This window comes from Saccoglossus kowalevskii, chromosome 21 (assembly GCF_978046115.1).
Source record: "Saccoglossus kowalevskii chromosome 21, keSacKowa6.1, whole genome shotgun sequence".
Classification (NCBI taxonomy): Eukaryota; Metazoa; Hemichordata; class Enteropneusta; family Harrimaniidae; genus Saccoglossus; species Saccoglossus kowalevskii.
The window spans coordinates 27,180,593-27,201,493 of NC_140661.1; the positions used below are offsets into that span (position 1 = coordinate 27,180,593).

The 20,901-nt window shown below is 41.4% G+C and overlaps 1 protein-coding gene across 1 annotated transcript in view; it reads right to left on the reverse strand.

Moving 5' to 3' along the window:
- Nucleotides 1-20,901, reverse strand: part of LOC102802172 (cyclic nucleotide-binding domain-containing protein 2-like) — a 31,351-nt gene that overhangs the window by 3,087 nt on the left and 7,363 nt on the right. The window contains exons 2-11 of the mRNA XM_085495112.1: nucleotides 19,029-19,076; nucleotides 18,335-18,553; nucleotides 17,085-17,248; nucleotides 15,276-15,432; nucleotides 12,445-12,596; nucleotides 4,736-4,874; nucleotides 4,152-4,395; nucleotides 3,295-3,442; nucleotides 2,450-2,603; nucleotides 55-451 (exon numbers count right to left, since the gene is read on the reverse strand). Of these exons, the coding sequence (XP_085351238.1) occupies nucleotides 55-451; nucleotides 2,450-2,603; nucleotides 3,295-3,442; nucleotides 4,152-4,395; nucleotides 4,736-4,874; nucleotides 12,445-12,596; nucleotides 15,276-15,432; nucleotides 17,085-17,248; nucleotides 18,335-18,553; nucleotides 19,029-19,076 (1,822 nt within the window). The remainder of the gene's footprint in view (nucleotides 1-54; nucleotides 452-2,449; nucleotides 2,604-3,294; nucleotides 3,443-4,151; nucleotides 4,396-4,735; nucleotides 4,875-12,444; nucleotides 12,597-15,275; nucleotides 15,433-17,084; nucleotides 17,249-18,334; nucleotides 18,554-19,028; nucleotides 19,077-20,901) is intronic.

The window sequence follows — 20,901 nt, forward strand, 5'->3', positions numbered from 1 at the left end:
TTTAGTTTTTGTCCACCACAAATATTCCCAATCAGCTGTGAAGAGCTTACTTACCTCTATGTTTGGGTACAGCATTTGAGACCCAGGCCTCCGCACTGAACTGAATCTTTGGCATTGCATGTGATGTAAATAAGGCTGTATTTGATATCATATTATCAGATAATTTCCGTCCTGATCGTTGGCCTCTTACATCGGTCTGTTGTTTCTTGAACTGCGCATCTGCAATGATTCCTTGCACAATATCACTTTTAAAATTTTTCCATTTACTCTGTTTTAAGAACTTTGCACAGAGTTCAGCATCAGATGGAAACACAGGGATCTGTTTTTCCACTTCTCTCAAAGTTGCGGCGTCTGCATCTTCTCGGAATCTGGACATTGACACTCTGATGACTTCACATCCTCCGCTGACGAGGGATATGTGAGGCATTTTTCCAATTATTCCTTGTAGACCCTGTTAAAAAATGTTTAAACTCACAATTCATACCTGGATGTTATACCTAACTTTGTATTTATGTAAAGGTGATTGGCAAGGTGATCTTTAATTTTTATAAATTTACCATCCATCAGGGGTACTAGTACCATATTTATAAATAACAAAAAAAAGCCTGGATTTTCAATCTACCCGGTAACAGTGAAGTTTGCAAGTTTTTTTAATTTCACCACCAGACTTTCTCGCTCGAATTTTCCTGCACTTTTTTCTTTATATTCTTTAATATTTTTGGAAAAGAACCCTAATTTTGGAGCCAACAGACAAAATTGGAGTACATTTTCAGTTTTTGCTCAAAAAATGTGGCTATTTTTCTGAAGGAAAGTGCAAACTATAACAGCAAACTATTTTGTGAATTTATGATAAAAAAGGGGAAACTTGTTGTGAAAAGGTTAATGATATACTGATTAAAGTAAATTAATGATCGCCTTTGTTCCAGGTACATTATGTAGTCAGAATAGGGGTTTAAGTTCGAAAAAAACACCATAAATAACGGTATTTGGAAGTGTGATGCAAATTACATGATCTGATGTTGCAATATACTAATCTCCTAATCACAGTAACTAACACATGTGAACCTGCGGATAACTAAAATGTGTGGTTATTTCTGTAAGCTTGTATCAATGCAATATATCAAATGCCATCAAGTCACTTCGTATATCTACGCTTATTTCAATGTAAATTCAGTGTGTATGGATATGAGCGATATTCTATGAATGAACACTGAAAGTTAGTTAGACTTATGGTGATGGTGGTCATGTCATGTGATGTTGTTTTTTTGTTTTGTTTTTTAAAATGATTTTGTACCAGGCGACAGATCCGGACATTGATTGTCACTGTTGTCTCTCCCGACTTTTTTTTTTTTGTAAGTGCAAATTGCAAGTGCTAGTGCTGACACATAGTGCATTTTGCCACGGAAGTCATATTCATGTTTGGGACTACATGACAGGGCTGTGTGGCCATCTCCATATCAAATGGCAATTTTAATGCGCTTTCCTGGCGTCAACCAGGCTCGGTCAAACACAAGCACCTGCGGACCTTAACCAAGGTTCCCCCAAAGTCACATTCATTAGTGAATGAATCTCGACCAGTGGACTTGGCGTTCCCATTGAGTCTGTGGCACACTCACCCAGGGTAGGGGTCGACCCTTTTGATGTTCAGCCTAAGGTAGGTTTTGAACTTGGGTCTACCGATCACGAGTCTGATGCGACAACCACTATGCTACCAGTGACTAGTAATGTTGATGTGATGTTGTGATGACATGGGTCCCATCGTATGTAATATAGTATGCATAATATGCACATGACAAAATAAATTCTTGCTTCTATATAACATGCAGTAAATAAGTTTGGTCATTATATGGTAGTATACAAAGTGAGGTCATGACATAAATTAGCAATTTCCATGCAAAACTGGTGTACGGAATATTCAACTGCATTTAGTAAAATGAATCAATAATAAACAGTACCTGAAATAGTGTTCAATTTCTTTCCATGCAGTGATTGTGTTCGATAAGGTTCCCATGCAATGTATGTCAAATTATAAAACTTAAAAGATAGTTTTATGTCATACAATGACTACTGTAAAACGTGTCTTTTTAGCTCGCATATAATTTAGCTAATTCACAATTTCGCTAAATTAAGATGTTGGTAATTAGAATATAGTATATTCTCACAGTAAGATTATTGGCACTTTAGATTCAGTTATTTCATGCATTGAGTCGAATTCACTAAAATGGTATGTGGCTATTTCAAATTGTTTTACAGTATATTTATGGTTGAACATATTTAAATAATCTGTGAAACATTGGATTTATTATTGATAAGCTTAGTCAAATTTATAATACAATACTATCTACCAGTAATCTATAGTGGGATAATGAATCCAATGTTTCATTACATTGTTCACTCAGAATTCAAACACGCTGTATGTCACTTATTATGTACTACTCATATTACTTACAAAGCACTGTCCTGCTCTAACAGAGTCCACTTTGACGAAAACACCATAACCGATCTGATTTGCATTTGTAGGTGTTCCTTGGGATAAGATACTTTTTGTGCTGAAAAATGAATTTTCATGAATACTACCATCATCTGACGAATTGAAGTCATTGCTGGGAAAAGAAAAGTAAGGGGAAAAGTTAGGTATTGGTTACTGTGATAACTTAGCTAGTCTGTGTGCAAGACTGCACCCTTGGTAGATGGACTTGCCTATGGACAAGGGCAAAGTAATGTGCAAGTCTGGCTATATTTTAGCATGCACTGTCTGCAAACAATCGTATCAGGGGCAGAAACTTAAAGTTCATCCAGATGCAAGGCCAAAATTGGAAGTATGATAAGGTAGAATTTATATCTGGAAATTGCAAAAGGCATCATTGGGAAACAGATTTTCATGATTTTTAGATCTGGGTTTTCCAAGGTAGTGCATGTGGATACACAGAATCGCTGAAAAAACTATAAAACAATAATTTGTTGCCTTTAAAAATGTTCTTAATTTGGCAATTGTAGATTTTGAAATTAATATTCTATGGGACAATTATGGAAAATACTTGCATGTTTGATAGAGGAAAGCGGTTAACATTTTTTAAACATTTTGAAAAAACAAATCTAGCTCAAACTAAGTTAACAAAAAAATAATTTGCACAATTTGTTGGCATTCTCTTCCACTCAGAGTTTCTAATCAAATGCTTTGGTTCAAATGTTTGTGTTTTCATCTTTATTGAACCTGCATCATATCATTAGTGTGACTAATATTTAGACTAAACCAAAGCTAACACTCTTCAAATGTTCGACAGTACTCATTACCTGAGTACGAGGTATGGGTTACTTCCTGATTCTTTTCTCTCTAGATCTATTTTATTCTTACTGCTAGTGCCATATGTCAACTTCATAGCAGCACTTTTACTGCGAGATCTACCCTCATCGCCTTCTCCATGTTTCGGCAGCATTCGCCCTGTGGTGAAAACAATTACACAAACCATGTTTTTTTTATTGTATATTTCTACGAAAACTGATGACGTAAAATAAATAGCTTATCATGATGTGATATTTTGACGACACCTTAGGCCAAACTGAAAAATAGGTTTTGCATTACGTTAAGCGAAGGGGAGACATCTGTGTATGCGCAGGAATTGAATACCGAATGATGAAAACAATACACGCTAAAAACCCAAAGGCCCATGGGTAGGTGCTTGTTTGTAAACAACAATACGCTTTGGCTGTCTGCCGTGATTTCAGGTGACGACTATCCCGCTTTAATACTTGTTGAATCTTCAACATACAGTGAAGGGCATACAGCTGTGGTCATTATAATTGTTTTATAAATATACAAAGATATAAATCAAAATGGTATTGTGACATCATCGTTAGTTCTAATTAATATTAATGCGATATTTTACCTTTATCCAATCAACAAGAAGCTCATTTTGAATGTGTGTGCAGTTGCTAAGACAGATGCATGCACGCAATATGGGCATAGACAATGTTTAGCCAGTCATTAATTATTAAATATTTAAATTTGAATAAAAGCAGATGATCAGCATTTACGAATTTTAATAAATAACTTTATAAGCAAAGTCCCAACTTTGTGCACTTCACTATGCATCCAGCTGTTGTGGTATTATTATTATTTTTGTTTGGCCTACTAATATTTTACTACTTGCCTGTCGTTCTTGGTCTTGGTGAGTTTTTCTGTATATTTGTGTTTTGGACAGGTACTCCTAAGTTAGTCCCCGTTTGTGGGGGATAATGCCCTTTTGGTACAGCTATGTAATCTTCCAATAAACTCTGTAAAGCTGGTAACTTTCTACCATTTAAGCTGTCAGCCTCGCCGTATTCTTGTTCTAAAGCTTGCTGGAATGACGGTATCTTGGACAGATCGACAAGTTTCAGGACATCACATCTTCCCTATGGAGTTTTGAAATAGTAAAATGTGGAAGATTTTATATAGAAAAAAAATGTATTGTGGGATGACAGTAAGATAAAATAGCTTGCATGACGGCTGCATAACGTTGTTGTCATACAGATGAGAATAGGGAAGAGAAAGTCGCAATGGTATTTGCTTAGGCGATTATGTTCTTTTCTGTGAGGTCTTGAGATGTGAACCCTTCATCAGTGTTTTTTTTTCAATACATGTACCTATATGTTGAAATGACCGCTGTCTTGTCACATCTTGCAATACACCTATTTCCCCCAAAGGTTAATCAGAGCCCAATACATATTCATAAATATTCATCATAAGTGTTACCTTGGTAACAAAGAGAAGCCATTCATATTGTCGTGCATCTTTAACAATCAGGGAGTCATGATTGTATTCTTCCAAGCGACCCATGTCACTAATTTCTTGAAGACTGCTCTCTGACCAAGTAGCAAATATGTCCAATTTGCTGGAATTTGAATAAATGACATGAATTGGAGGAAATAAAACACAAACAGTAAATTCATCCAACAGATGCACACAAGTTAATGGTAGTGAACTTTTAATGAAAGTGTTATGATTTTATTTGATTTTATCTTGATTTAATCTTTATTTAAACATAATAAACGTAAAAATATCTTTTTCATGAAGGTTAAGTAACAAGCATAGATTTAGTTTTAGTAGAGTTTATACACAATTTGTTATCAAAACATCTCTTATCTACAGTTTTTAAATCTTGATTAAAATGAGTTGATATATTGTCTAAGGATTTGTTGGACACATACAAGGTTGTGTCATCTGCGAATGATACACATGGAGAATTGACAAGATGTAATGAAGTCGTTTGCATAGTTAATAAAAAGTAGTGGCCCTCAGAAAACACCAACAACAACATCAGTCACATCCAAGATGTTTTCCTTGAACTTGATAAATTGTTTATGCATATATATGACTTGCAAAATGACAATGATTAGTTGGTACAACCATATATCTGAAATTTCAAAAGTAATATTGCATGATAAACTAGATCAAATGATGAGGTCCAGGAATACAGAACTAACAACAATTTGTCAATTTCCTTAAGCCAAGCATCTATCATACCAACAAGTGTACCCACACAAGAATGCTTAGCACTAAATCCAGATTGATTATAGAAACACAATTTTTTGTTTCTATAAATTTTGTGTAATGGTTGTGAACATGTCTTTCGATAATTACACTTATTAGTCTATAATTTTCTGGTTTGTCTTTGGGACCTTTTTATAAATAGGAGAATCATGTGCCACAAAGACAAAAACTGACCTTTGCTAATACAGTAATTGATACAATATATCAAGAAAATTAGGCGAGGGTTCTCCGAACCCGCCTATTCACATAGTTCATACCCACCATAGACTCCGGTCAGTCAAAATGACTATTTTGAACTGTAGGCATTAATCAGCGATTCTGCCGGTGACGGAGAGATAGAATCCAGGTCAGGGGAAGCCCCATGACCTCAAGATTCTTTTACCCCTTACGTCACGAACCCACATGACCGAGGCCACCTGGCAGCGCCACAGGTAGCCGTCCATCACTCCGGTTCCTTTCTCTCCGCCTCAAAGACCAACGCGCCGGAAAGAGTGGGGAGGTTGGGGGGGCCCGGAGTCTATGGTGGGTATGAACTATGTGAATAGGCGGGTTCGGAGAACCCTCGCCTAAATTCACTATGTTCAATTACCCACCATAGACTCCGGTCAGTCAAAATGACTATTTTGAACTGTAGGCAGAGTCAGACACCGATAGGTGGCAGGTTTTTCCGAGCAAACAGAAAAAAAAAAAAAAAAAAGGAGAATGATGAAAGATTTTCCCCCAGTCCGGGATGAAAACAAACCCAAAAACCTAAGTTAAGACCCAAGAAGGGTGGTGTCTTACTTTGCCTGTGCTGTCCCCGAAGCAAGAAGCCAATGCTGCTGTGGTGACAGGGTTTGGTGTGCCAGAGAAAGCTAGACCCAAGCCGAATTCGGGGGTGATAAGCTTGAAGTAGGACCGAAACAGTTCGCATGAGGGCGTAGGTCGACAGAAGCGAAACCTGGGAGCTTCCAGGAAGTGCTAGTGGAACAGACAATCTGCCCGCAAAAATGCCGAGACTGACTTATCGCCTATGCGCAGAGGCCCCTGCAGTCGTTCGGGCTGGGTCAGCAAATTAGGCCTGACCCGCTATGACGGGGCCTAACCTGACGAGACCCTGCTCAATAGATTGGGTGTCTCTTAGGTAGTAGTTGATGAAGACGTTCTGTGTTCTCCAGAAGCCTGCCCTCAGAATGTGTTTGAGGGGGGCACCTGACGCTAACACAATCGCACGGACCTCATGTTCTCGTACTTGGTGTCTCTGCAAGGTCTGTGTTGAGGAGGATAGTGTATTATAGACCTCCAGTACAGTCGCAGTAATCCACCTGGAGATGGAAGTCGGGGAAGCCGACTTATTTTGTTTGCTAGGGCGTTAACACAAAAACACGCGTTTGGTTTTGGTCCCCGTCTAGAAAACCTGGTACGGTTCTCGTAGCAACTCAGCGCTCGGACCGGGTAGAGAAGCAATTCCTCCTGATCCTCCAAACTGACAATATTTGCCAGCCGGGGGATGACGATTGGTTGAGGATCGTGTCCTGGGATTTGGTTCTTGGCGAGAAACCCGATTCGTGTCTTTAGTACAACTTGATCGTCCATAAAAGCGGTACAACCGTCCGTGAAGGACAGTGCGCGCCTAGCTCTGATCAGCGCCTACCTGAGGCGAGGGCCAGTAAGAAGACTATTTTCCACATCAAAAATTTGAGTGGTGCTAATTGGAGAGGCTCAAAGGGCGGTCTGCTTAGAGCAGACAACACAGCTGACGAGTCCCAGTTGGGCGGCTCCCTTGTATGGGGTCTTGGCGTCTGGAAAGCAGTAAATACTGTGGAATACTTTATTTTCACTGGAATTAATTTTCGCTGAAAAGGCTTTTTCGGTGTTTTGCTTGGAATTTATTTTCACTGATTTTTCATGAGTTTAATATAGAGAAAAAAGTATACTCGCTGGATTTTATTTTCACGGAATCATCCCTTCAGCAAAAATAGCGAAAATAAATTCCAAGCGAAAATAAAGTATTCTACAGTAGTCTCCTAATAATAGGACAATCGGCTAGTCTTGTTCCCGTACGTTCTGAGTGGTGGGGGACAAGACCGACCTGTAGCCAACGCTCGCTGCGTAGAACAAACCCACTTCGTCAAACAGGTGGACGAAGGAGCCTGCTACCTGGCCAATAGAGGGATGGTATGGATCAATCTCCCTTCTGCTACACCAATCAGTGTATGCTTGCAGCCTAGAAATGTAGGCCGCGTAGGTGGAATCCCTGTTGGCAGCCCGCTCAGATAAGGCTTTCGTATGTGCGGGTCTACTGAGAGCCTCTATGCGTGTAAGTGATACCTGCTGGGCTCGTTGGTAGTGCGTTGTCTGGTTGGGACGGCAGGTCCGGTAAGTCCGGAAGCACTGCTGGCGCTTCGACTAGCATTTTCAACAGAAGTGGAAACTAGGCCTTGCTTGGCCAATTGGGTGCAATCCATGATAATATGCGGGTGTGCACCTGTCAAAGTTTTTAGCGGAAAGGAAGGAAAGGCGTACACAACTAAGTGAGTCCATGGGGCTTGCAAAGCGACCCTGGACCAGGCTCCTGGAGTCAGCAGAAGTGTTACATACGTCGGGAGCTTGGCGTTCTGGGGTGCGGCAAAACGGTCTAACCTTGGACCGTCCCACGGCCGAAACAGCCTAGAGGCTACCCACTGGGGTATCAGCTACTTCGTGTTCTGGAGATGGAGCCGCCCTGAAAGGGCGTCGCCAGACTGTTCCTCACCCCTGGAAGGTGGTGTGCGGTTAGCTCCACATTGTATTCCAGGCACCAAAGGAGGATTTTGCTCCGCTAGGACTGATAACGATGGGGAATGCGTCCCCCCTCCTTCTTGAAGGAGACCACCGCTGCATGGCCTGTGCGGAGCAGGACTCTGTGGTCTCGAACTACGGGTAGAAAGCGTGGTAGTGCTATGTACACTGCTCTCAGTTCGAGCCGGTTGATATGGTAGTCCCGAAACTAATGAGGGGGCCATATCCTTGGGTTTGTTGGCCCAATAGATGCGCTCCCCAACCCGAGGGGGAGGTATCTGTTACCAGAGTCATACCTGCAGCGAGCGGGCCCAAGGGGCTCCCCTGTCTGTGGTTGGCCAGTGGCGACCACCAGGGCAGGGCTTCCTTCACTTGGTCCGAGATCGAAACCCGCCTATCTAGTTCCCATAGGAGAGCTCGGCGTTATAACAAGCGTTATACCGGGCGGCTGCGTAGTGTGGCCTGGGGAACAGCCTTTCGAACTGAGGTCATCATTTCGATGTTCCGTATTAGTTCACGGAGGGACACTGAGGGAACGCTGACTAGGTATTCGGCTAGGCTGCTTAGCGCTAAGCAATACACTTGAAATAGCTAAGGCAAGCTTACCTCTGTGTCAAAACTCCATGCCCAGGGACACCAACTGCACGTTGGGTCGAGGTGGGACTTGTCGATTTACTAATGAGCCCAACTGGTGAAGTAAATCCCGTGTTAGCCTGACGCGTTTGGCTAATACCCCTTGCCCGGGTTGTTGGTAACCAGAAGTCTGGGTACGGATTAAGGTGTACCGACATCTGGTGAAGCAGCAGCACTACCTGTTTCATTACTCTGGTGAACAAATAGGGCGCTGTGCCTAACCCGAACGTGGGGCACCCGAAATTTGAATACTTGGCCCAGCTGGGCAATTCTGGGAGACACTGACGGGGGGAAATGGAGATTTCAGTGGTATCCCGTAAACGGATGTCACCACCTGGAAAGGTCCAGGGATCGGTCACCCGCCGTCTCCAAACCGGACTACACCGGTGCAATCTGTGTACGACAGGGATATGTGGCCATGTGTTGGGCCGTTGCGAGGGGGGGGTGCTCCCTTCCCCCATGAGGTGAGTTCCCCAAGGCCTGAAGTAGTCACTAAGTTGTGACCTGGCCATTCACCAAACACGTGCCTGCCCCCCCCCTCCCCCCCCGTTGCAGAGGCGAGCGTCAAACATGCCTCCCCTGCTGCCGGGTAGACGTCCGCCCAGGGAGGGTGATGAGCCAGCACCTGGCTCTTACCTCCCTGGGGGCACGCCACTACCCTCCCCTCCCATGGAAGGGTATAAGCGCTTGCCTCCTGGCTGACTCTGGCTAGCGGACGACGCCCTAGGGCGTTGTGTTTTCTGTGCTTTGGGTGCCCTCCGTTTGCCCATGGCAGGACCAACTGGCTAGCGGATTCAATCTGAACCCTCTGGTTCATTGCACTACGAAACTCCGAGACTGTACCCACCATTCCCTGAACAAAGATGGTGGAGGATGTCCAGTCTGCGTCACTGAGGTGAGGACGTACCCCGGCTCAGCTTGTCGGCGAAAACATGTGCGTCTAAGGCCGCGTCTCGTAGCACGGTAGTGGCCCAGGCCAAGAGAGCCAGGCGACACTAGGGGGTGTCGCATGTAGATGTGCAGTGGCCCACCAGTAAAAATGTCGCCTGGTCTAGGAGGCTGGTGTGTTCTGCCTCCAAGGTCTCCAGAGTGCTGGTCACGCATAATAATGTTCTCAGGGCTGGATGGGTCGTCTTCAATTGGCAAAGACACCCATGGAACGCGGCTATCCCCCTTTGCCCGGTTTGCCAAATTCGTGGTTCCGGGGTCTGGGGAAGGAGCCTTGGAATCCGGTTGGGGGCGTTTTGGTCTCATCCCACGCTATGGGGTCTGATCCCGAAACCACACCGACCGGGTAGCGTTTGGTCCAGTGGGAAGTGTTGCCTAATGTTATCCCCACCCGGGGGCCTTAAGCATTACATCCTCCGCGCCCGTGGGTCAGTAAGAAAGGAGTCAAAACCCACAGCGGGGGCTGGACACAAGGAAAAATTCGTTACCGTTGTACCGTTACCGCGTGACGAACCCTAGCTGGCTGAAAGTAGGGGGGGTCAACGTGTAATCTGCCCTGAAAGCCCTGCCCCGAGATCGGAGACTTGGCTGCCAGCATCCCGTTGGCATTCAGTGCCCGAGGATCCAGAGAAGGACCGGTGCAATTAGCCTGAGCCTCGGCTACCCCCCAAAATAGTGGGAGAGCCCACAGTCAGCTGGCGCAAACGTGATAATAAAATAAATACGATATTTACTATATGGGGGCCGCCATCTTGAATGACGCATAAAACTAAATAAGAGACAAGTTGTGAAACGCGTTTTTCAGATTCCTACAAATCAGGACAAAAATACCAATCTTTCACAAAAATACGGTCCGTTGGGGTTATATTAAGCCAACTGATAACAAAATTCGGCCTAATTCGTCGTTTTTGTGTGGAAAAATCCCTTGCATACGAACACCTAATTACGCGAAGAACCTAGAACACTCAGCCGGGGTATTTGAAACCGAAATTGTCATCTAAGCGTTAGGCCGTCGCTGATTGGCTGCTAAGCTGGAATGCCAATTTTTAGTTTTAAATACCCCCAGGAAAGTGTTCTATGTTCTTCGCGTAATTAGGTGTTCGTATGCAAGGGATTTTTCCACACAAAAACGACGAATTAGGCCGGAAATATCGGTACCTCTGCCGTCGGGCCTCTTACTCAACGTTCCGGTACGTGAAGTACCGGTAGCCGAGCGTGAGGACTTTCCACTCTAGCCCTGAGTACAGTCCTGTAGGTTGGCCTCCTTCCGCCACAGTCACTTGGGGGCTGAAAATCAATAAATACTAATTTTCAATAAAAATCATCTGCTATACGTATTTAAATAAAAATACCATATATATTTATAAATATATATTTATTTATATACGTATAGCGAAAGATTTTTTTTTTTTTGAAAATTAGTATTTATTGATTTTCAGCCCCCAAGTGACTGTGCCTTCCGCTGATCATTCTGAGTACAGTCCTGTAGGTTGGCCTCCTTCCGCTGATCATTCGGCTCCCACAGTCCTGAGAAGTCGCATAGACCGGGGATTCGACACCCGCCTACAAATTTATGGCGGAGAACCGTTCTGCAGTTTACATGATTGTAACCAGCTAAAACATCTATCGATCAAATCCAGCGATCACAAATACCCTTTTTGTGGCCGAAAAACGAACCTACAGCACTGGAACGTTGGCAAAAACTAGTTTTACGCAACGAAACAACGTTTTGTTTATAAATACGTCAAGGACAAGATGGCGGCGTATACTTTCGGTTGACGTTGGAAAATGTCGATTTGATCGACTAGAGTGGGAAATCTTATGTAATTTCACTTCCAGTTAAGGCATTCAGAATAGTTAGACGTGACGACCTGCTTATTTTTTAACTGCAAAGCTGAATGCCTCTTAAATCGCCCAATACATTCCTTCACAATAGTGTCGAATCCTTGCTCTATGCGACTTCTCAGGACTGTGGGGGCCGACTGATCAGCGGAAGGAGGCCAACCTACAGGACTGTACTCAGGGCTATTTCCACTCATGCAAAACACGCAACTCACTTTAACCGATTTGTTTACTGGACGCGCGACCTTGCTGTGACGCGGTCAGTCTCAGTGATTTTGATGGCTATGAAAGAAAATCTCAGGCCTCAGAACTCCAGTGAAAAAAACACGCTTTCACGCAAAAACCCCAAAACCCGCACGTAGCTACGACAAAATATCTCGGATGCGGGTTCTATGCTGGTAAATTCTGAATATAACCACTGCACGGTCGGCTCGAAACACGAGGAGACCGGAAAGAAAAAGGCAGCGAGCCTTGGTGCTGTCATTACATCTATATATTGCTAAATACATTGAAAGTAAAAGACGACATGCATGAGGGAAAACAAATTACAGTTGTAAAAGGTGCCGTCATGAAAACCAACTGGTTACGTAGTGGCGAAACCCTACCCCTTTTTTAGCTCTTACCCTTTCGGTTCGAACTACTGGTTTCTGCCAACCCAACAACTGCGTTAACATTGTCTTAACCTCAGACAACTTGTCCGAGTTTTAACTGAAATGAAATGAACTCACCTTAGAAAAGTATGTCGAAACTCAAATTCTTTCTGGATATGTAAATGTAAATCATTGGCAAAGAAGTCGTCTTTGTCGATGACTAAGAACTCCGTGTCCTCCATACAGACGATAGTAGCTGTTCGAGGTATGTCTTTCATTAGCGCTATTTCCTGCAAAACAAATCGTGACCAAAATATTGGCATTTCCGTTCCATTCTGTTATGCTGATATTGAACATGATGTCATGTCAAAATTCATTCCTTCGGCTGTCACTTCGGACGGCCCTGGATTGTCGGATTCCGTGGAACAACGCTACTCGGAACTTGAATCGGGTGATCAGTAGGCCCATTATTATATAAATATCGACGAGCTGGTATTTTGGAATTGGCCGAGTCTCGTGCCACGCCCGTGGCAGGACACAATATGGCTATTGCCACGGGCGTGGCCGGAGACAATGTGGCTATTGCCACGTCCCGGAAGTAAACGTACCGACGTTCTATGTGTAGTTTCGGTCGTCATATACAGGTTTTTCACTTGTTTTACCATCGGTGTTTCAATAAAATACTTTCACAGTGGTGTCGCTGGCAGAATAATTTCAATCCGCGCATTTTTTACGAAGATGCGAAGTCCAACCATTGACGGAACCTTTGCACGCCCTCCGGTGTTGGGAACTTGGACACTACGTTTACCTAAAGCCAACCTCGGCGTTTATCAATCTAATAAAACTCGCAAATCACGGCGTCGTTACCGTATTGTTAAAGTTTTAAATAAAATTAATATAGTACCAATAATATATTATTTCCTCTTTTTTACAGTCAGAGAAATGGTTAATGTTAAATGTAACTAGGAATTACCAATATTCAATAATATGCAACAGGTGGTACTTTGAATTATGACGACGAGGCCATCGACTGTACGAATGAAAAGTTATTTTATCTGAATAATAAAACAGGTTTTATAATTGAAAGTGAGCTTATAACAGAGACCATGAACACGCTTGTGGCACGACGAATATTACTAGTACATTCATTGTCATTGCGACCTGGGTTTCTTTTAGAAAAAAACCTTGCAACTTAGCATAGTAAACAGTATTTCCACTTTTACAACTGACTGTGTGGTACGTTCACACTATTTCGCTGTTATACAAGTCGTTAATCGACGCAATTACACCATGATTACTTTGAAATATGCCCGAAACTTAGCATAGTACATTAACAATTTTTACATGTTCCCCTATTTAGTCAACCATTAATCGATGCAATTATTACACTAGCGACTTTAAAAAAAATCCAGCAACCTTATAGTTTATATGTGTATGTATAGCCACAACTATGCACATGGATTCCTGTTATGGAAGAGAAAATAAAATATAGTTTATTTATACAAAATATAGGTTAGTTTATTATTTGAAATTCATTATGGTTCTGTAGATTTTCAAATTTACTGTACATGTGTAATAACCAAATGTGAAGCTGTTTGAACATAGCAATGCATAAACATTCAATGATGATGACAACATAAGAATATTCATAGAATGGTGAATGTGTTGTACAGCAAAGTAGTTGTTATATTGTGATAATAATTAAAAGCATTCTAATAATACTGACCCAAGATGATCAGATAAGGATATCAATGTCCCCGCCTAAATGGGAAAATTGAACTAGTGCATGTTAAATTACAAGGCTATGTAATGATTTTCAGAGAAACCAAGTAACGAATTTCCTGAAGAAAATTATTTTAATAATTTTAATAGTGTATTTTCGTTATATAACGACGCCGTGATTTGCGAGTTTTATTAGATTGATAAACGCCAAGGTTGGCTTCAGGTAAACGTAGTGTTCCAAGTTCCCAACACCGGAGGCCGTACAGAGGTTCCGACAATGGCTGGTATAAAATGCGCGAACTAAAATTATTTCTACCGTACACGACAATGAAACCATTGTAACAGTATTTTATCAAAACGCCGACGGTGATTCGCGAGTTTTATTAGATTGATAAACGCCGAGGTTGGCTTTAGGTAAACGTAGTGTTCCAAGTTCCCAACACCGGAGGGCGTACAAAGGTTCCGTCAATGGTTGGACTTCGCATTTTCGTATAAAATGCGCGAATTGAAATTATTCCTGCCAATGTTAAAACAAGTGAAAAATCTGTATATGACGGCCGAAAATACACATAGAACGTCGGTACGTTTATTTCCGGGACGTGGCAATAGCCATATTGTCTCCTGCCACAGGCGTGGCACGAGACACTCCGTTTTGAATTTCAATTAGGTCAAAGTTGTTTCGTTTCTATCATGGAAGGTACTAACGGTGTTTCTATAGAGGAGCTCCGGTCTCTTTTCCCGTATTCCACAACCCATGCGTCATCACAGTGAGGTCAATTGCAATTTACCGTGGTTTTATGTAAGTGACGTTCACCACCGTCAACGAGGTTTGTCAAACAGACCTCATTGATGGTATTGAACGTTGTGTTTGTATTCGATGCTACCAGATATACACACAGCTAACAAGCCACGCCAAGACAACGACTGCTCAGATAGCAAAAGATTTGTACACACTCCCATTTATAGTCTGTAATTTACAATTCTGGTTCCCCAATAACTCTAGGTCTCACAGTCAATTAACTATTTAGTTTCGAGCCGTATTCAAGATGGCTGTCCCATATAGTAAATATCGGTTATCATTTATTTATTGTAACTTGTGCGTGAGCTGACTGTGCTTCATTGGAGTAGAGAAACAACGCACTGTTTCCAACCGAAAATGTGTGATACTAGTATTTGGCAAGTTGTTGAAATAGGTTCATCAGAATACGCATACAATTAGACCTCCGTCAGTAGAGAAAACTTCTTACCCCAAATGAAGCTCCTTTCTTCAAAACCGAAACTTCTTTCTTAACGAACACACTCTCGTCGTCTTCGTCTAGTGTCACACATGCGGTGCCTGAAAATATAAAATAAAATCCACGGCCTCGATGCCCTTTACGAACTACAACTCGCCGCCGACCGTATCTGTAAGATATAAAAAAACATATAAGTACAATACAGTGTTTTAAATGCTCTTATCAGGGGTGAATTCTTCTCTCTGGGTTCTCCACACGTGTCAGGGGGGAATCCCGTCTCGTCTCTATATCGCGTCCCCTCGAGGTGCGGGATCGGGAAAGTCACTTATACTTTACAGTCAAATAAGACACACACAACGAAATACGTTTCAGCTCTCGTCTTAGTCGGTCAATCGAGCACTCTATAAGACACAGCGCCCTGGGGAAAAATCCCCAAGACTATCGCAAGGCTAACCCAAGACTCTTTTAGACTGCGTCAACACTCGCCCCAAGGCTCTCCAGGACTGGACTCGACTGCGTCTCTCGTGGAGTATTCGCCAAGACCAACTCAAACTCTCTTTATTCATTTTCAAAACTCTAACCAATTACAAAACAGTAAAAAGACTCTAGGGCGTAACCTTCAATCATAAAGCCAATCACACTAAGTACTGAATACGTCATATCTTTTGATTAATCGTTCACTACATTAATAACTACGAATACTAACTGTCAGAATGAGTAGTCTGAATAGCGACGGTTATCTCGTAATTAGTTCCAAATCACTGAGCCAAGTTCCGTCCAAAACTTCAAATAGGCCTAAACGATGACAGACATAACACAACAATTCAGCTAATAATCAACTAATTAAGTCGGTCAACAGATACGCGAAAACTAATTCATGACACACTTCTAAGACGTCAAAATCACGTAGGTGGAAGAAAGTAACTTTGAATATTGTTCAAAACGGCGACTGTGTTTAGTGTCGTCTGTAATTCAAGATGAAATAATAAAATCAACGCCGTGAATTTTTGGAGAGTTTGGAATGTCTGAGAAGATGCCAAAACATGTATTCTTCGTATCTTCAAATTCTGCTCGGTGACATGTGCTGAAGAAGTCACATAATTATTGGTTACATTTTTAAATTTAGTGAGTTTTCTGCGCATTAATATTTTGTTTTATAGTGTATCTGCTTGTTAAAATGCCTTGGCTGTATAGTGTGTCTGTGTTATATTTAGTATATGTTTGCCTGTGAAATTAGTTAACAGGAATTTCTCTCTAATAATGAATTACGAAATCGAATCCCGGGCTTCGGTGACAATATTAAGGTTTTACTCGGATAATATTATTAGATTTACTGTTATGTTTGTCCAATTATATTTGAGATTATGTAGGAAACGTGTGTACGATATCTACAGATCCATTCCTGGTACAAATTTACTGACAGCATAATAACACAAACAAGCTGACTTCAATCACGGAGAAATCTGAATAGATTTCTGACATTTTCATCTTGAATTGTCAAGGTACTAGTATATTGTTCCAGCTTACTGTCTTCACACATTGAGGGGAATAAACGAATACAAAACTGTGTGAGCTGACGATGAACAATATGGTTACACTATTAAAGGCATGCCCAGTTTTTATCCCCCTCCCCGATATTCAAACAGTTTTAGTAATGTGTATCACGGAAATACTATAAATAGTAGGTCCTGGGTGTGTAGACTAGAAGATTGTAAGAATTTGAAAAATCTACGAATAATAAAGTGCCCTCGGAATGGCTGGATACTAGTGGGTGTATAAAGTTAGCTATTGTTCGGCGTCAGTATCGAAATAACTGCTTACCTTTCCAATCGTACTACTTTACATAATAACAGTTGTATTGCTTTTGTATATTTCCGGAAACTGTGCAGACCCCTCATCAGGTTGGCAATGCTATTGACGTCTTCAACTGTGCGTTCTTCTGGATTTTTCTCCAAAATTTTCTCAACTTTTGTTGGAATAGTGAACTAGAAGAAATAATGGGATCGAAACGACATAGACATCTGATTTAGAAATATATATATCTTATATGTAACATATCAATTTCGTCTCAAATGACATGTACACTCGAGAAACATTGGCTCATCATGAGCAAGACTATGTTGATATGTAAACGTTGTGACAGTATGTGGAAACGCGCATATTTCTCAGTTCATTCACTAGTTTTTAAAGGGACATTATCTTCTTTCGCCCGTTTCCACCAACTTGAATAAGATCGCAGTTTGTCCATGCTATAATCAACATATAGGTTGGGACGAAACAATATCACTTGGAGTGGACGTTGGAACGCATGAAACTGCCTGGAATATCATTCTATTGTTCGATTTAAAGCGAAAGTCGGGTTGATTATATGTCAATTTCGCTATCGGAATCAACATTGATAATAAAAATAACAGCATCAGTGGCGAGATTGACAGTGAAATAAACATATGATCGAACAAATCGCCAGAGATACACGTGACTTTGATTGCAGCAACATTTGAAGTGGGTAAGAGAATGACATAGATGTATATTGTCATTCAATAATATATACGTACATAACTAACATCCAGCAAGAGGGGTTGGGTTAATGGAATGTTCAAAAATTCTGAAATAAAAATATATGGTCACCAAACTATTTTTTTTTTCACAAAACGACTTTTTGACCTGTTTTGAGTAATTGGTTCCTACACATGATATCACCTTTAGACAAAGTCGACACAGCGGAGCTGCTCATATTACAGATTGTCCATCGTTGTCAACTTTACAATTTTAACTTCTTCTTCGAAACCGCAAGTCAAATTTGATATGCAAGTACCTTGGATTCTCAGATTTGTTCATTTCATGTCAAAATTTCAAATATTTTGTCATTATGTGACTTTTGTTCAATGATCTACAGTTAAGTATGTTGTTTGGTCATTGTTCTCACTGTTTTTTCAGTGCAATGATACCTCTTCAAGTAGACTAATTTTGGTGGATTTCACACTACCGCGAAAATAGTAAAATTGAAGCTCAGTAAATAATCAATGAGGTTTCATTGCAAGACGTTTTATTTTTTCGAAAAAAGTACTTACCTCATAATTACTTTTGAAAGCCCTGGGGTCAAATGCAATCTGCGTTCCTCCATTTTCAGTGTCTGTTTTGACGTTTGGGAGTTTGCTCATTGACTGTGCTAGATCGGGAAGAGTGGAGAAGAGAGAGACGCCGGCTTCCGTTGCGTACTGACGAATGCTGATCGTAACGGCGCATAACATGCGCACCTGGCGAGCAGCTTTGAGGAAGCGTTCTTTTGGCTGAAAGGAAAATGAAAACGTGTTTTAGAGTAAAGATAATATTTATTTGCTGCGTTTGGATTTCTGACATTCATGGTCAAATTCAGCGAAACTAAATCACTATTCGGTACACTGAAGTAATATTTCTACGGTACATAACATCTTCAATTTGCAGACTTTCTGATATTTGTTTGCACCTAGATCTCAGACAGCTAGTTGTCTGAGCCTTGATGTAACAGGTATTAAATATTCAGAAAAGTGTGGGAAAGAGAAGTATAGTTAATAACATTTTAAGTATCGAAATTATCACCGTGTAAAATGTGTACATAATACAGTGTGGTCTTTGAATCCCACGACAATCAACCAATCGCATAGTTTCTCGTAAATTCCTTTTTTGATGGTTTACGACAGAGAGTGCATTTACGTAAAGACGGGTCTAAATGAAACGTGTTTTACGCAAAAATCGATTTAATGTGCTTGTAATTAGGATACTTACCCCAAGCTTCGGCTTTCTTGAATGCCGGGGCAACTCCGGAGACGGTGCCTGGAAGAAGTAGGAAGGTAAGAGTCATATTAGATCATAGATATTAGTTGTCACATAGGGAACGTTCTTGTTATCAGCGCACAGCGAAACGAGTAGCAGGCAACGACAGGATGACTAGAACACACCATAACGACAGCGTGGAAAACAAGCATGTGACCTAGAGCCTAAGCAGTGATACTACAGATTATGTATCTACCACGTGGGGGTGATTAGTAGATGTGAGAATATGGCACCCAACTACAAACTGTTAGTTATAGAAAACGCGATCTAAATCGTGGGAAGTGGGGGCGTGTGGTAGTTGGCGAAGAATCCTTATCGTAAGTACGATGGGAAACACTGGGCCCTGACAAGAGCTGAATGGGTTATTTGAAACCGCGGTGGCATCTGTTCAAGCACATATATCAGCAACATTCTGTTTTCAGTACACATACAGACTGGAGCATGTCTTAGATTTAACGGTTTGATGTTATCATTTACAATAATTTTGTTACATTGACTCTGACCGCCTTTCATGCATCATATGGTGTGATTGTTTCGAAAGTCCAATATGTTGAATATGTGTGGTCGATTGTTCTATCATCCACCTCTATTGCAAAGTGTTGGTCCTTGTCTGTTCTACTAACAAAGTTAGGCTTACTATAAAGACGATTCCTCAGTGGCTGATTTGGTTGGTCAATAACTGTACGTGAAACTACTGAGATAGATGACTTGCGTTCCTGAGATTTTATCATATCTTAATAAAGATTATATCTTTTTTATCATAGCTTTATTCACAATTTAATAAAAATTTTCGTCAAACATATGTTCAGTTGCCATAACAGAAAGACATCGAAAAGCAGCGCGCCCTCTCAGCACTACTCGTTGGGGGAGAAGGGTCATTAACTTGAGACTGGTGAACAAAACCCTCGGCATACCCAAATACATTTTTAGAATTCACCACCTCGCGTAAACATTTATTTTAGGCTGTTTCTTCAGTGTTGTGTTATGGTATTTTTAATTCCACGTAAAACTACATGCACATTTACAGTTGCACTTGTTTTTTTGTCTTTAGTATTGATCCGTCTGATACAGAAGCAATTTATCACGTGTTTAGGCGCTGTCATCGCCACTGATAACGGCACCCATAAATCCTCCTCTATTATATTAAGAGATATTTGACAACAAGTCTGTTTTACAATACGGTCCGATTTACATCGGTCCAAGGCAAAGGGCGATAAAACAAGCGTTATTCACCAAAACGAATTGCCATCACTGTGGACTAATTTGCCTAGATCCCGTACACAGGTGGGTTTATACTCTATAATTATTATACGCTTATTCATTGACCACTGACGCAATATCAAGGTGTAACCGTTATTAGGAAACGCGACAATTGCTTCTTGCTCTGTCGTATTTCCGCAACAAACTGTGGGTGAAACATTTTGTTTCAGCACTCAAGTGATATACTCCACCAGTTTGTCGTAGTCACATTGTCATTAGAATTTCCCTGATCTTTCTTGCCTCCAGTCACACTACAGCGTATTGTCGTTCGGGCTCTGGTATACTGTCAACGCACCATACAATCATCGTCAATAGCAACCACAGGGTTGTCAGAGTCTATACGCATAACACCAATGTCAAAAAGTCAGGCTTCTTTTAAGTAAGCCATCGATACATCCCCTTCTTCACTATTATATAACTTCAACAAACTGGGTCGTTTTACGAACGATACTGCTATCCGAACAGTAGCCCTGAGAGACGATGTTTTGTGCCACTCATGGGGGATTAGCTAACCAAACAAATCAAGGTAGTTAAGCGTGTGCTCTTGAGGGTCACCGACCATGTC